The sequence below is a fragment of the Hyposmocoma kahamanoa genome, unplaced genomic scaffold (genome assembly GCF_003589595.1).
Source record: "Hyposmocoma kahamanoa isolate Upper Pololo Valley unplaced genomic scaffold, ASM358959v1 232, whole genome shotgun sequence".
Classification (NCBI taxonomy): domain Eukaryota; kingdom Metazoa; phylum Arthropoda; class Insecta; order Lepidoptera; family Cosmopterigidae; genus Hyposmocoma; species Hyposmocoma kahamanoa.
The window spans coordinates 2255210-2272795 of NW_020653750.1; the positions used below are offsets into that span (position 1 = coordinate 2255210).

General features: G+C 35.4%; 1 protein-coding gene across 3 annotated transcripts in view; it reads left to right on the forward strand.

Annotated features, from left to right (window-relative positions):
- Positions 1-380: 380 nt before the first annotated feature.
- Positions 381-17586, forward strand: part of LOC113228431 (transcription initiation factor TFIID subunit 1) — a 39373-nt gene continuing 22167 nt past the window's right edge. For 2 of the 3 annotated variants that reach the window (XM_026461731.1, XM_026461732.1), the window contains exons 1-16: positions 381-715; positions 895-962; positions 1286-1581; positions 1886-2009; positions 2361-2542; positions 2762-2939; positions 3228-3395; positions 3475-3602; positions 6110-6360; positions 6992-7151; positions 9381-9615; positions 10419-10604; positions 12260-12432; positions 14116-14236; positions 14327-14484; positions 16313-16508. In XM_026461731.1, the coding sequence (XP_026317516.1) occupies positions 496-715; positions 895-962; positions 1286-1581; positions 1886-2009; positions 2361-2542; positions 2762-2939; positions 3228-3395; positions 3475-3602; positions 6110-6360; positions 6992-7151; positions 9381-9615; positions 10419-10604; positions 12260-12432; positions 14116-14236; positions 14327-14484; positions 16313-16508 (2844 nt within the window). In that variant the 5' untranslated portion in view covers positions 381-495. The remainder of the gene's footprint in view (positions 716-894; positions 963-1285; positions 1582-1885; positions 2010-2360; positions 2543-2761; positions 2940-3227; positions 3396-3474; positions 3603-6109; positions 6361-6991; positions 7152-9380; positions 9616-10418; positions 10605-12259; positions 12433-14115; positions 14237-14326; positions 14485-16312; positions 16509-17586) is intronic. The other variant, XM_026461733.1, reaches the window with a different exon arrangement.

A 17586-nucleotide genomic window follows, 5' to 3' on the forward strand; every position in this document is an offset into this window, starting at 1 on the left:
TTAATCTATTGATAAAATTTTGATTTAGACGATTATTTCCATTTTTATGAAACTAAACTCCGTCTTGTAAAAAATAGTATAAATGTAACATTATGTAACATGTTTATCACACAGCCTGCATTTATTTATATATAGGTCATCGAAACCAGAAGTGAAAAATTAAAAAATATTTAATTGCGCTTTGTATTATACAGTGAAAAAACAAAAGAAAATGTTCAACATCTTTAGTTTGTCTATCCGGAAAATGGAACGTAAAATACTTACTCGTTCATGTCATTCAACCATTCACTCACTTACGTCAAGTGGACATTTTGGTTGGTTGTCATGTCAAGCAATCAAACAAAATGTCAAACACAAACCACTAAATTATGATGGAAGCGAAGCAGTGCTTAGTTGCAGATTTTTATTTAAATAACACTTATAATTAACTGTTAAATATAGGGAAATAAGTTCTAACAAGCATTACACGGTGAACAGCTACATTACTAATACAATATGTGCGATAGCGATGATCCAGGAGACCAGGGACAGTCGGGAATGGATTTGACCGGGTTTTTATTTGGTAATATTGATGAAAGAGGCCAGTTGGAGGATGATGGGCTGCTGGATGGAGAATCGAAGCGCATGTTGTCGTCTCTGAATCGTCTTGGCCTAGGTTCTATGCTAGATGAAGTGCTAAATCAAGAGGAAATTAGCAAAGAAGATGAGGAGAAAGGTGAATCTTGTTTTCCCCATTATGTCTTACTGCAATGAGAAATCTGAACTAGGACGTGGTGAATTAGATCTAGTTATTGATTTTGAATAATTACAAGCAGAAGATTGAAAATTTTAAAATGATGTCAGATAGTTGTAGGTTGGCTCAGTAGATTGTCAGTGTTTTTGTTTTATTTTCAGATTATTCTCAAAAAAGTCCATCAGCAGAAGATTTCTTTGACATTGATGATGTTGCAGAAGATATAAAAGTAAGACGTCATGCTAATTTTCTGCACATTGTAAAAAAAAAATTAAAAAGAGTTATGTATTTTATTAAATACAATTTTGTTAAATTTGTGTTGTTTTGGTTTTTTATGTATTGAAAAGGTAATGTTCATATAGTATTTAAATTGTGGTGGTTATGTTTGCATATAGTTTTTGTGTTTTAATATTTTCACTAATTTATTTATGTATTTTGTTTGTTTGTTGCTAAAGCAGTTATAATGACAATATTTATGTTTTAGTACATATATGTTTACCACACTGTAAGTATTGGATGTTTAATTTTTAATGGTATTTGTGTTAACATTAGGATGTAGAGATTACTAACAAGGAAGCACATGGGGAGATACTGGGTGATAAGCAAGGTGAGACACAGGGCCAGACAAAACAGGAGCTGGAAATGGAGAAAACAGAAATGGAGGTTATGGACACGGAAACTGTAACAACGGAAGTTCAAACTACTAGTGATTGTCCACAGAGTGAAATAAAAGATGAAGTTAATGAGGAAAAACAAGATTTTGAGAAAAGTGAGCAAATTAAAGATGAAGGTTATGACGGAGATATGGAGGGTGATGAAGATCTTATGCCTCCACCTTCCATTATTCCGTAAGTTTCTAGTTTTTTATGTTATAATGATATATTGAGTGTGCCTTTTCACAATTAGTGCGTAGATGAACTACCATTTGAACTGCCAATGTGACATTAGTCAAATCCGCTATGTATTGTTGTTTGCTGATATTGAAATCAAACTAGACACCAATTTACTTCTAAGTGTGCAATTGAAATGACTTTCCAGTCTACAATATGTACGTCAGTGAAGAAGTTAGTTCCTGTGTACCTATGGATCATATTGTTTCCTCTGGAATTTTTATCACAGCTTACAATTTTGGTTGACAAAAAATTTTTGCAGTAAAAACAATACTAATAAATCGGACAAGGCAAGGAAACTGGAAACACCACTGGCGGCTATGTTACCATCTAAATATGCTAATGTGGAAGTCACAGAACTATTCCCAGATTTTAGGCCTGACAAAGTGAGTACAAACAATTTTATTCATTTGTTGTGTTTGCTATATTATTTATAGAGATTATAATACTATCATGTTATTTTTGTTACATATAATTCTAATGTTTTTTAAAATATTTTGAATGTAATTGCAACATTTTTCATGACCAGTATGATAGTTATTTGTTTTTATGTGTATAATTATCACCAAATTTCAAAATGAGGATTAACTTTTGCATAAATATATTCCACCAGCAGTGTTATTTACACTAGAACCTTTATTACGAGCTTTTGGTAGTTCTGCTGCTTTTGGTGCCTTATACGCCATTGTGGCACATACCTATAAATTAAAATAATACCCAATTTTATTATATTTAAGGTGTTATTGTTCTCTCGTCTGTTTGGACCTGGCAAGCTGTCAAGCCTGCCTCAGATTTGGCGTGGGGTCAAAAAACGAAGACGTCGCAAGCGCAGTGGTAGCACCAGTAGTGATACTCCACCTCAAATTCCGGATAACCAGGAAATGCAGTATGCTAGTGATGATGAAGAAAAACTATTGAAGTGAGTATTCAACTTAGTAAAATAATTAATTATTACGAAACTTTGAAAATTGTCTATCATGACATCATACTTCACCACGGGGGATTGCCTCATTTTCATGCATTCACATTTCTTGGATAACTTTTATGATTATAAGCAATTTGCAATTCCTACAATGTGAAATTCACATATTTATTTTTCTCCCTTTTCTCTAGCTTTTATTTTTTTTCATATATTGAGGCCAATGGAAGAAAACCAACATTCATCATCAAATGACAACTATAACTCTGCATATGGTGGCGACAAGTCCCAAAGGCCCACGCCTGCGCATTGGCGTTTCGGCCCAGCACAAGTTTGGTATGATATGTTGAATGTACCAGAGACTGGAGAAGGTTTTGATTATGGGTTTAAAGTTAAGGTAAGTTTTTGATAGCTTAAATAAAAGGACTTTACATTGTAGGCATTGTAGGCAGGATTCACACAGATGCGCTTTGCGGCTTTTGATATTTTAGTAACAAGCAAATGACGTGGCGAGATCAGCCTAAATGGCAGCCCAAATGGCAGCCCAAATATGGATGTCTAGTGTATAGTGTAGTGTGTTAAGACCCTCAACTTGGTATACTTTTACTTTCGTATCCTTCTATCGCGCAAACCTTTCTTACACGCCCAATTTATTAATTAATTAACCATATCTAACATGAAACAGGATCCATCACCTGAAAGAGATGACAAACCCAATGAAGGGGAGGAGAAAAAAGAAACAGATACCTCTGATAGTCCTGACAGTGGTTTCCCCGATGATGCATTCCTCATGGCGACACAGCTGCAGTGGGAAGACGATGTGATTTGGGATGGCAGTGAGATTAAACACAAGGTACTGTGTAGCTTCCAGATTTCCATTTTTCAAATTGACGTCAACATTTCCGAGCGTTTGTTTTTGCATTTGTCTTCAGGTTTTAGCACGTTTAAACAGTAAAAGCAATGCAGCGGGCTGGGTGCCTACCTCGGTGAGTCGAACGGCGCAACAGTTCTCGCACCCGCGACCTCAGCCGCCTGCACCACTGCAGCCGAAACCACCCACGTAAGTTTAGGCGATTTAGTCTAGTAAAAAATCAACGTTAAAAGTTCTTACATTCATAGATAAGTAAAATCTTCTTGGATATTTGGAAAATCGAAGAAGAAATTAATTTTCTACTAACTGGTACCGTCACGCTAAGCCGAAATGTATCTTTATTGTTCGTGAGAATTATTCAAAAATTTCTTAGAACTCTTATAAAAGACCTTTGCCAAAGGCATAAAAAACGACGTAGAATGTCAATGCGGTAGCGACCCGTCGGCATGTCATCGGCATTAACCGGTGCTTCGCCGGAGCTAACGTCGTGTTTGCTAACCCCCCGGTCGTGGCAAAGATGCCGTTGTTTTGGAAAAGTATTTAAGTGTAAAGAGATATAATTTAAAAATCAAAACATTGCAGCTCTTCATATGTAAATTTTTTTTTTGTGCAACACAAGAATAACATTTGGACGTACACACATCAGAAAAGTTGATTCGATGATTAGGTGACATCAAAATGTCGAAGAGGTCATGGTAGAACTGCTTATTCTGCACTTCTATAGCCAACGTTTTTGTAGAAGACCTTGAAACTAGAAACTTGGAATTGTTCCGAACGGGGCGGAAGATTTATTTAGTTGTCACAAAGATTTTTTGCGTGTGTCTATTTTACATTTAATAAAAAAGGTAAACCTTGATATAGCTATTTGTAAAGATAAGAAAAGGTTATTTATAACGATTTTAAAATCACATTAACTGGTGCTGGTGAACTGACCGTTTATTAGGTTATTGACCCGAGGCGATTTACAACGGGCATATTTTTGTTTTACGCCAATTGCACGATTTCAACGTTTGAGTAGCTGGAGATACCCTCCTCTACCCGACTCGCTGGTGTACTAAGTGTGAAGCCATCTGCACAGCCAAGTAATACGTGCATTAAGTCAAAACGGGTCACTATGACCCAGCGTCATCGCTGGCGTGGTATTTTTGTGACTGACATTATTGGTTTATTTACTGTTTATAATTAATTAATCTTATTCCTGCTGCTTGTTGCGTGCTGACAGACATCAATTTAATCATTTGACACCAATACGTGAACTTTCCAAAGCATTTGTTGAACAATGCCAAAAATGTATCCTGCGGGCGAAAACTGCACTATTAATGAAATGTTGAGCTGATTATTTAACTATAAATGATTTTCCACAATTAGAAGAAAGAGATTTAATACTGTTTGCTTTAGGTAGTTATCAAATAAAGCTTGCTCGGTCGTATTGTAGCGAGCACTTACGAGATGGAGTGTACTTTATAGAAGTTATGGAAGATGAATCTATAGATATTCCGCAAATGCATGTAACTGGAGATTGCTATCTTTTGAGAGGACGTATTCAATCAAGACACACCAGAGCACGAGTATATTATGTATATATAGTAGTAAATAGGGAAGGCGTTGGAAGAGCGCGCATAATACAACACTATTGTACGTGCCTTACTGGTAGACGGACCTTGGGTTGCTGTGCTCACGTCATGTCGATTGTATGGTATTTAGGGTGGGCACGGCACCAAGGAGCTTTTAATCTTCCAGCATCATATTTAGATGAAGTGATAATAGACGAAGTAAATGAGTTTTGAAACAATATATTTTATTTTATTTCATATCTTTTATATTCCCTAAAAAATATTATAACAAGAAATACTGGACCAGATTCCAAAATTGTGTCATAATTCCACAGCTCACAGAACCCTTTTAAACTTAAGACACCATTTGGGTAATCATTTTTAACATACACACCACACAAACAAAATTCCAGACAGAAGTTCAAATATTAAGTATCTACATTAAAAAATAAACATTATTCAAGATATTTCGAAAACTTGATGACTTACGTATTGGTGCCCATAATATTTTTTGATCGTATTAATGATATCTATTGATTGAAAGTAGTTTTTGAAGTGGCCGCTCCCAGGTCCATTTTGCCCATTCTCCTTTACGCAATACATACCATCCTCTGGCACACGCGAGAGATGTCAAGTATGTCCGTTCAAAAAGGATAAAAAAACATCTCATACATGTAATGCATGCTAGATTTATATATACTACCTATATACCCGGATCATACGGGAAGGTACTGCAATAGTTGCAGCAGTTGCACGTCTCTGATTGAGGACGTAGAAGACTAATTTCTAATAATAAGTTTGAGTGACCTTTGTTTTAGTATATAAGACTATCAATTGCTATTATTATTCAGAATATTTTACTAAAAATAAAAGAAATATTAAAATTATGTTTTCAATGTTGATTTTGCACGTGTTATTGAGAACGCTAATTAAATATTTATTTATACAATTTATTGTTATTATTTTTATTTCAGTATATGTCTTGACGATTCTTACTTAATACGTATTTGTTAAAATTTAGACAACTACTTTAATTTTACAAAAAATTATCAATGAAATTCGGGTCACGATGACCCAACGTCACCGTCGGCGTAATTATTTTCACGTCATTGGCGCCGGGTTAAATTATTTTTTTGATTGCAGATCGACAACATCGTCAACAAATCCCACTCAACCCGGTGCCAATTCGGCCGAAGGGGAAGACAACACCTGGTATTCAATATTCCCCGTAGAAAACGAAGAACTTGTTTATGGTACTTGGGAAGACGAAGTTATATGGGATGCTCAAAATATGAAGCAGGTTCCTAAACCTAAAATATTAACTTTGGACCCTAATGATGAGAATATTATACTAGGCATACCAGATGATGTAGATCCTTCAAAGATTACTAGAGGTATGTGATGCTTTTATATCCACCAAAGATGTTTAAGTTTCTTATAGTAAGAGCTTTTTTCAGGTCAGTTTCAGACGGTGATGTTGATAAAAGTTCTTTTTTTTTTTGCAAAAAAAATCACTTGAATTCCAAATAAGCTTAGGCTTCAATTTTCTCAACCATTGGTACAGTGGTACAAACAATGCAGTAGTTTGTTGGTATGAGTGGCTATTCTGTCTTTATAGGACTTAGTTAGTTATTTCCTTAATAATTGTAGGCATTTCAAGATATTCGTGGACCTCAAGTATTTTAGTGAACCATCAGTGAACCAGCTGTTTTGGTATCATTGCAGAATTGTAATGTTAGACTGACTAGCAGTTACCAAAAGGTCCAAATTAGTTTCAGAACTGCCTTGTAGATAGTTGGCCTATTTTCTAGAGTTACTCTAGACCTTCTTCCCAGTAGCCACACCAAGCACAGCAGGTTGTGTAATTAAGTACATTACGTTTCTTTTGGATGTGGGTCTTCCATGTTAGTCTCTGATTGACGTAGAATCGATAAAAGAAAAGTTGCAAAGTAAAACGAGATAGTATTAAATACTGATGTTTATTGTTTTGTGTTTATTTATCAGTTTATTTATTTATCTACTTAGAACGGGGTCCGGCGCCAAAAGTAAAGATACCGCACCCGCACGTGAAGAAGTCAAAGATCCTTCTTGGAAAAGCGGGTGTGATCAACGTTCTACAGGAAGACGCGCCACCCCCACCACCAAAATCGCCGGATAGAGATCCTTTCAATATATCCAATGATGTGTAAGTTTACAACAATTAAAAAACTTCAAAAGATGTGTGAAATTTTCGATCTGCTTTGGTCCAGAGTGATGGAGATTTAATAAGACAAGTATGGTAACTTCATACAAACGTTGCAGCGCTGCGTGCCGTGTACGTGTCCGTCTGCACACTCTAGCATAATCTACAGAATATTCGCGATGCACTCACGTTTGCATAGCGCTAGTCTTCTCATGCGCCTTTTACTATGTGCATCTGTACACGGCGCGCGGCGGGCGTGCACACATATAAGCCGCGCTGCTGCGTTTAAATGAAGTTACCATACTTGTCTTATTATACTATGCCGAAACGTTGGTTTGTTTGAAAAAAACAAATATACGCGATTTAGATTCGAAAAATAATTTCATTGCCAATAAACGAAAATAGTTACGTAACATTATTATAGGTTTAAAGATTTTATTTCTCACTAAGAATTTTCATTCATTTAATATGAGAAAAAAATAATGAAATATAATACAGTTGAAATATCGAACGACAAAGATTGAGTATAAAAATTATTCTACATTAAGTGGGTAGTATTTAAACGTGAGTTAGTTGGTTGAATCGATAACGTGAATATTGCTATACACAATTAACAAACATATATTGAACGGCCAAAACTAGAAGCGACATGCAAGTAGTTTCATTAGGATGAAACGTTTGGTACTTTAAATTATTATTTTATTTTGTTTATTATATATATATAGTTATAAATAGTGCACCTTCATTTAACAAACATTTTTTTCCGTAATTTGTTTCCGTGTTTTTAATTCCGTATTTTAAGTTCTTTGTGAAGTCTTGGTCTCAACTTTGATATTTGCTGAGTTTTGCTAATAGTTATTTCAATATGTATAGTTTTATTTAATATTTTACGAGCTGATATGCAAGTTTGATGTTTGTATGTTTGCCTAATATTCAGTAACTTGGTATCTTTGTATATTTTATTTGTTGATCTTAAATAATCATAATTAAAAACTACTTAAATCAGTTTGTTTTGTGCAGTCTGAATAGAGTCAAGATTAGTTTTTGCTGCCGTGCCCCAAACCTCAATGAGGTAGTCTATGCGAGGTTTAACAAGGGAATTATATATTTTATATCTAATTTTGTGTGGAGACATTTGACGATACTTCGAAGTGTTCCCGTAAGAGATGTCAATTTAGATTTTATTTTATTAATATGTTGTTTAAATGTCATACAATTATCTAGTACCAGGCCAAGGTATTTTTCACTGTTATTTTTTGAGATTGATTGATTATTTATTTTTAGAGGATTATAGTTATCTTTTTATTTTTGGCTGTGAAAATCATGTAACTTGTTTTTGAAGTATTTATAGTCAATATATTGCTTTGGAACCAAGCATTCAATACCTTTAGATCATTTTGAGCATCATTTATTACATCATCAACTGGATGTCCGAAATAAAAAAGACTTGTATCGTCAGCAAACAGTATTATATCACCTTTTAACCCTATTTATTTGATGCTGTTTATGTAAACAAGGAATAGCAATGGTCCTACTATCGAACCTTGAGGCACGCCGAAGGTAATCCCTTGTGACTCGCTTTGCTCTGATCCAATTTTATCTACCTGATAACGGTTAGATAAATACGAATTAAAAATGTTTAGGGGCCAACATAACATTATTATTGTGTCGTAATAACCCGCACTCGAAGCGGGCAAAATTTTACCGCGATGGGCATCTGACGGCGCTGGTCGGACACTACCACCTCCTCGCCTCCTGCGCTTGGCCTGTACAGCAAGATGCTGCATAAAGGAGTGTCTGTGATCCCTTGATTAAAAAGGTGTTTGAAATCCTTTGGCGACGTACATCCATACTCAGCGTCAGCTAAATGGATAGATACAGAACATATATAAACCAGCGTTCACTAGGTTACTCCAAAAGGAACTTACTATATATATTCTATGCTCATAATCGTCTGGAATTATCTCCCGAATACTTTCTACGATACCTCCGAGTTGTAATGGCAAGCGACAACTCATGACTCGCTGTTTTGAGTCGTTCTGGATCGAAGGATTTTTTCTTTGTGTTCGATCTTTGTATTTAATAATTAGCTACAGTTAACCATCTACCAGCTACAGTTAACCAGCTACAGTCAACCAAATCAATAATAAGTTACGCAATTAAAAATCGCTCTTTTTGCCTGTAAAAAATGTAAATTTTTGGTTAATAAATGAAATTTATGTTTTTCTCCAGCTACTACCAACCAAAGTCCCAGAATCCTCGTCTTAAAGTAGGGGGTGGGCAATTAATTCAACACAGTACGCCTGTAGTGGAACTACGTGCGCCGTTTATACAAACTCACATGGGTCCTGCAAGATTGAGGGCTTTCCACCGTCCACCTTTGAGGAAGCTTTCATATGGACCATTGGCTGCGCCTGGGCCGCACCCAGTGCAGCCTTTGTTGAAGCATATTAGGAAAAAAGCTAAGGTAAGTTTAAAATAAATAAATACGTATGTTCTTCATGGTAGTTTTCTTTTTTTTTTGCTGAAGGTCGCGTCCCTAAAAGGTCTTCGAGACTTTATGGACAATTTTCTTCTACCTGCTACTCTCTTCGGCCTCTCTCAGGGCAGTTGTAATATGAAAGGCAGTGAGGGCGGTAATTTGGTTGGCTAGGTGATCGGCCATAGCGGATGCGCTTTCTCTCTACTTTACCCACCACAATCAGTTCGTCAAGGTTCTCTGGTTGTCGCCGGGTTAAATATATATATCATTCGCTTTTTACTTGTTTCTTCGTTATTGGTACTCGTAGTCATCATACGTGGGAAGAAAATTGAGTTGCTTTATTGATCATTCAAAAATTTATGAATAGCAGAGGTAACTCAGTGGAAGGAGAATACCTTGTGAAAGAATTCGTTCAGAGAAGTACTGCCACCTTACCAATTTCTGCCGCCAAGCAGTAATGTGAGCATTATTTAATTCCGGTTATGAAGGGTAAGGATGCTGGTGAAATTACTTGCCTGTATGCCATATGCCTATGGGACTTATCAAGTTATGTATCAGCGACGGGCGCAGTGGCAGTGCCCCTGAGATCTTTGCGATTTGAAACGTTGCTTGTCAATAGAGTGATTAATGGTTGAAATTGGCGTTTTAACTTTATATAATTTGCTAACGTATAAGACCTGTTATAGTCATAATGACACTGGTGTTCAACACACCATTCGTGTATGTGGATCCGTAAGATAAAGCAACACGTATTTCGAATTGACTTTGAAATGGACATATTTTAACAGCAACGTGAAGCAGAACGCCTAGCTTCTGGTGGTGGAGACGTATTCTTCATGCGCACTCCAGAAGACCTGAGCGGCAGAGATGGGGAACTAATCTTAGTGGAATTCTGTGAGGAACACCCGCCGCTTATCAGTCAAGTTGGCATGTGCACCAAGATCAAGAATTATTATAAAAGAACTGCAGCTAAGGTGAGTTCACGAGTTTATCATCCATTTGGAGACTAGTTTATCTAACGATTACGAAACCACAATATTTTTCGTTATCTCTTTTAATACATATTGATGATTGTTTACTGTAGTGATGATAAAAATCCCAATACATTAGGAAGATGGTTTTAATTAAACATTCACACGCAATATAGGCGCTTTGTCGTCGAGTTGCGGATACCAGCCCGTTGCACCAAGTACCAAGTACCAAGTAATTAAACATTCTAGGTATGAAAACCAGAACGTAACAGTATATCGGCCTAATATTGTCACGTTATTTTTATAACCAATAGAAAGCTCGATAATCCTTCACAGCCATATTACCTATATTTTGAATGCAGTAAGAGACAAATATAAAAAAAAATCGTATTCTAGAGTACATTAAAGTGTAATTTATTTTAAGATAATACTATTTTTTTAATTAAAAATACTGATAGACATAACATTAACAGTCGTCTTGACAAAATCATTAATGTGCGAAATTTAATTAGCAATTCACCATGAGATTTTTGGTGTAGAAAAACATCATGAGGAGACCTGCACATATCGGCAACGCAATTTAATGATGTATGTGAAGTTCTCAACCTGCATTCGACCTGCACGGGAACCAAAGCTCTCTTATTGTGAGAGGAGGCCTATGCCCGTGACTGTGCCCTGTGGGATTAACACCCGTATTTATGAACAAAACAAAAGGCGCACTTAAGATAATTCTTCACTAAGATCGACTTGAGTGAAAATTTTTCTTAAGTGCGACTTGGTGTTGTTTGGTATTTATGAAAATTTTTTCGCTCGCTCTTATTCAAGGTCAGTCTCAAGTTTTACTTTGATGCTGGTAGCCAATGACAGTACTTATTTCTTCAAAAATTAAAAGCGGGAATTTTTGGAAATTGTTTTGTAGCCTGCGGACTTTCTTTGTGGCAGTTAACAAACAATTATCTTTGCCTTTTCTTCAGTGGAAAGAATAAAAAATTCATTAAACTGTTTTGACCTTATTTGTTAGAAGTATTTGAGTTTCAAAACTTAATATTGATTTTTTTATTATAAATATTGATTTATTATTCGATTTTAAAATATATTAATTAATTAACATGCCTGAACTTGCCACGGGAAAATAGTGTTTGTTTATAACTATTTCTTTAATCTGGAACATTCAGATGAAAATCAGAAAAGCTTAGAGGTATCTCTCTCTTTTTGAAAATGAAAAAATTTGATATCTCTCTCTATGTGAAATGAGAAACCAAAACAAACAAACTAGAAGGTATGTAAATACGTAAAATAAAATAAAATGTCAGAGCAACTCAAGAGAAAACGCAAATAACACAGTGATAAAAATGTTAAAATATTTCCGAGTCCGACTTAAGACAGCTAAAGACTGGTTTTATACAAGTGCGACTTAACTCAATCCTGAGACTGAGCTAAGATTGAGCTGAGACATAAAAATCGTTCATAGATACCAATTATTGACTTGAGTCTTACTTGAGACTTTTTTAATGCTTATGTCGGACTTATCTTTATTCATAAATACGGGTGTAAGTCAAGTTTACAAGTTTTTTGGGCCACTATTCCAAGGACAATATTTTTATTCAAGACACGTTAATTTCAAACATGTTTTGTAACTAGTATATCTTTTATGTCAGGATGTTGGCCCGAAGCCTCTAAAATACGGCGAGATAGCCTACGCACACACATCGCCATTCTTAGGTATTTTGGCCCCAGGTGCGACGCAGCCCGTTGTCGAAAATAACATGTACCGTGCCCCGATATATGAGCACCTGATACCTCTAACTGACTTCCTTATTATTAGAACCAGGTAAGAGTGTATCATTATTTACGATAAAGAATTCTTCATATGTTACTATGCCTATCATTTCAACCGTTATTTATTACAAAGCGTATTTTCCCGTAGTCAGGTGCAAAAGATTATTGGTGCTGAATCACAGATTGTTATAGGAGGTGTGGCTATAGAAAGAGTTAGCTCAGCTAGAAATATTGGGTTACAAATAGATAGTGAGCTGCGCTTTGAAAATCATGTATTTGACGTCACACGCTCTTGTTTCTATCGCCTCAAAGTTCTGTACAATTTTAGATCTTATATCAGCCAGGCTCTGAGAGTTCTGCTTTGTGAGGCACTGGTATTGTCTAGGCTGAACCATTGCATCACGGTGTATAGTGGCTGTCTCAAAAAAAGCTCGAAAAAACTGATCCAGCGAGTGCAAAATTCTTGTGCTCGCTATTGTTTTCTAATTCCTCCTCGCACACATATCACGCCCTATTTAAACAAATTTGGCATTCTGAAAATGGAGGCCCGTCAGAAGCTATATTTGGCCTGCCTAATGTTTGATATGGTTAAAACCCGGAAATCTGATTGTCTATACCACAAGATTAATTGGTCACAACGTGTAAGGGGGATAAGTTCCGATTAGTTTCTAAAAATGTTATTAACATCCCAAAACACAGAACGACTGCTTTTCGCGGCGGTTTCAGGTATCGCGCCAGTAAGTGTTGGAATGATATTCCTCCTCCATTGCGTGACATCAATAATAAAAAACGATTTAAGCGTGAATACAAAAAAACATCTATTGTCAGAGCAGATGTGTCTCGCTACATAGATATTTCCCTAATCAATGCGTTTGATACCTGTAAACCTAGATTTCCGTACCTATACATACTCATATTTGGTGGCTATTGTTATAATTTAATATTATGTTTGTAAACTTACATTATTATTTATATTGCTTACCTTCATTACTTACACTATTTACATTGTTTGCTTTGCATCTTACACTTTTGCTTGCATATATTATATGTATAATATTTAGAGTTAGGCATATATATTTGCGTGTGATGCACTTTGGTGGCATGGCTTACTGGGCTGCGATCGCTCACCATATGGTACTGGCAGAAAACCAGCACTGTTTGACTTCTCTCGGTCTACAGTATTTATGCTGAGTCAGGGCCATTTCAGCACAAACTGTAGTCATAAGTACATTAAAATTTTATCAGTTGTTGTAGTATTTGTTTTTTTCACAATATGTGTTTTGTATAAATGTGTATAAAATTAATAATGAATGTTCTATGTGCTTGTTATATTCTGTGAAGTGATTGTAAATGTTTTGTTTCTGTTTGTATTTGTGCTGAATAAACGTGTTATCTATCTATCTATCTTTTTTCTGTGGGTTGGTGGGGTGCTTGTGCAACAAGCACATTAGATTGTCACAAAAAAATATACTGTAGTATTTATTATATTGAACATCATGATGTTTACGATATTACGTTACTCATATATTTCTTCTGAAAATACTTTAGTTATTGTTCTTGATACAAAGATCGAAGAACACAAGGAAGAATTCCTTTCATCTGATTGGAACCAGCGTCTGTTGCCATACCGGGGTCACTGCTCTTACCAACTGAGCTTCAGACTGTGTGCTTTTACCGTCTCTTTTCATAGCAATACTTGCCACACACAGGCCCTAATTCTTTTATTTAATTTTAGACAAGCCTACTATATTCGTGAAATTGACGCTTTGTTCGTGGCTGGTCAAGAATGTCCACTTTACGAAGTGCCTGGGCCGAATTCTAAGAGGGCTAATAATTTTGTTCGAGATTTCTTACAGGTAACGTTATTTTACAAGTATTATAGACGTAAAAGTAACTGCACTAACTCATTGGAAGAAACAATATTTTTATAATGCTTTATTTTTAAGGTTTTCATCTATAGATTGTTCTGGAAATCACGCGACAATCCGCGAAGAATCAAAATGGACGATATTAAAAGAGCGTTTCCTTCCCACTCTGAGAGTTCTATAAGAAAACGCTTGAAGTTGTGTGCCGATTTTAAGCGAACGGGTTTGGACTCTAATTGGTAAGTAACTTTAGAGACAACAAAGTTCACAAATGTAATAATATTTTTTGTCATTATAATTCGTAATCTTGTAGGAAATAATTCAAACTCGCAAATCAACACTGAATAATATAAAACGATTTGGCTGAATTCAGTACCTAAGAAATTATTATTATTTTTTATTTTTATTTATTTTTATTTTATTTATTAATGGTAAACTAGAAGTATATACATTTATATTTCTAAATTAAACAACGAAGTAGGCTTAATAAGTTTACAATTGTAGAAATAAAGTAACTTAAATAAGTAAGCACTCTAATAAAAAAATCAATAGAAATAGAATTTTACAATATAACTTTATAAAAAGACTATCCTAAGAAATAAAAAAGACTTTCCTAAGAAATAAAAAAGAAGTCGCTGAGTAATTTTCTCGCTGTGACAATTTTGGTATTGAAGATATCAATATCTATTTTATTAACTATGTTATTGATGTTGTTGCAAGCTCGCAGCAGAAACGAATTCTTTCTGTATTGGTTGAAGCTATAGGTATGTCAAATACTTTGTTAACCCTGAAATTACGTGTGAGAGTCAAAAAGTTGAGTTTGTATAGTAATTCGGGACAAACAATTATATTTTGAGAAATTTTTAGAATATATGCGCAATCGGCTATTTGACGACGCATGTAGAGGGGAAGAATGTGATAAATTTTACAAATGTGCAGGTAATCATTATTATGATATTGTCGCTTAGTTCGGAAACATAAAAAACGAATGAATTCTTTTTATCTTTTTTTTTATCACAGACATGATCAAAATTATCATATTTGACACTTGATGGTCAAACGTGTCAATATTTGCTCCAACTTTGCACGGGTTTGTTTTTTGGAACCTTCTTACTAGAACTTAGTCAATTACGCTGAATACGGGTTGAAGAGTTAGAGCCCGGCAGATTGCAGACTTTCTGTCGGCCGACAGTTCAGTCGTGTCCTTAATCAGTATGAAGCTCTGAATGGCACTGCAACTGTTATTTATGCGTGATATGTGACAGTTGTGTCGCTTACCCACAGGCCCACTTGTTCGTCCCGTCCCTTGGTATCATAAAAAAAAAGATTAATATGCAAGTGCGTATAATATAACGATTCGGTATCCGCCGATTGTTTAGTCTGTCGAAGCACACAATACTTCCGGTTTCTCTTCTTGATGCCTTTCCTCCATTATATAAAAGCAATAACATTTCATAATTTGAAGCATTTCTGGACAATTTAATTTTCATTATGCTATTCGAGAGCAATCGACCGTCTGTTCGCGTCCAACCAGTATGTTTGGTTTGGCCTCGTGTACGTGCTAGCAGCCCAACTCGACTGAACTATCGCCGGATAGAAAGTCTGTAGTTTGCGGAGGCCCTTAACGGAAGAGTTAGGTGTTCCTTTTCCAAAATGCAGGTTAATTCACGATACTTTGTTAGCTGACTTCAAAAAAAGTAGGAGGTTCGACTGTATTCAATTCGACTCATCAATCAATTCGATCAATTCGACTGTATTTTCTTGTTTTTGTAAGTTTCGCGATAACTCAACATTTGTGAACTGATTTTTTTATTGGAAAGAGGGTACCTCAATATTGCTCACGTTTAAATTTGAAGAAAATATTCTACCTCTAAGGGTGGCAAACCAGGGGATGTATCCGGTTTCGTGAATTTTCTGGTAACCGATTTCAGTAAACTTGGCAAATAGATGTAATTCCACGAACTTTTGAGATCGGTTTTTTAGTACTCTGTACTGAGATTATGCACTTTTACAGTAAATGACGAGATGATAAAATTCATGCTGTAACATATCAATCAATTACTTTAGGTGGGTAATAAAGCCCGACTTTCGGCTACCCTCTGAAGAAGAAATTCGCGCAATGGTATCCCCAGAGCAATGCTGTGCGTACTTTAGTATGGCGGCTGCGGAACAGCGGTTGAAAGACGCGGGTTATGGCGAAAAATTCATATTCACTCCGCAGGAAGATGACGATGAGGAGATGCAACTTAAAATGGATGATGAGGTTAGTTTTAAATATAATGTTCCAAAGAAATAAAAGAAAAAAAATTGTATTGTTTTCTTTATTACATTTTTTCACTGGCTTCGAGGTACACTAAAATAATACGAGATAATCTAAGGGTCGTATTCCAGAACTCAATGCTCAAGTCAGGACTTGAGCAGACTTGAGTATGATTTCAAGTACTGGAAATGGATTGCTCACTGCAATACTGAAGTTCTGACTTGAGTATTGAATAGAGTTCTGGAATACGACCCTAAGACTGTACAGTTTGGGAGATTGAACTAACAAGCGAATCGTATTACATTTTTTATAAATAAACATTAAAATTAGCCCATATAACATTGACCTACCAAGAAATGGACGTCAGGTTCGCGCTAAAAAGTGTCCGCACCTATAGGGCGTTAAAATCGCATACCGCATCAATCGTACAGCAGTCTTCGTTTGTTCGACTGACAGCGCGGTTGTCATTCATGCAGTACCATGTAATAATAATAACTTGTAAAAATTACTGCAGTAAAGTGTAAACGCAGGACTTTGTATCACATTTTCACTAAACAAATATATTGTGTTATCATAGTTCTCATTTAAAAGTGTTATTTTGTACATTTTTACAGTATTTAATTTATATGTTAATGAATCGTGAATATAAATTACAAAAGCACACAGAGTAATCGAATAGCTAACTGTCCTTTTTCTACACATTGCATGCGCAAAAGATGGAAAGAGACCCATTACGTCAATTTCAAGAAGCTTATATAAACTTCATGGTCATTTTCAATTGTTCGAAACATAAGCGATTGAAATATTTAGGACATAGAAACTATTGAGTCGCTTTGATTTTAATCTTATTTTTAAAATATTTTTTTTATTAAACGTTGGCAATAACTAACAAAACATTGGTTTGGGATTACCTATCAGAACTCAGAAAATACATTTGCCCGAAATACCGTTAGCTCGAATTTTCATAATGTCAAATGTATTTTTTAGGAAGATTACAAAACAAAAGCTAATTTTGCCTTTGTGAAAAGCATCAAAATTACCCGAAAGCGTAACGGTATTATTATGAATCAGTTTTCGGAAT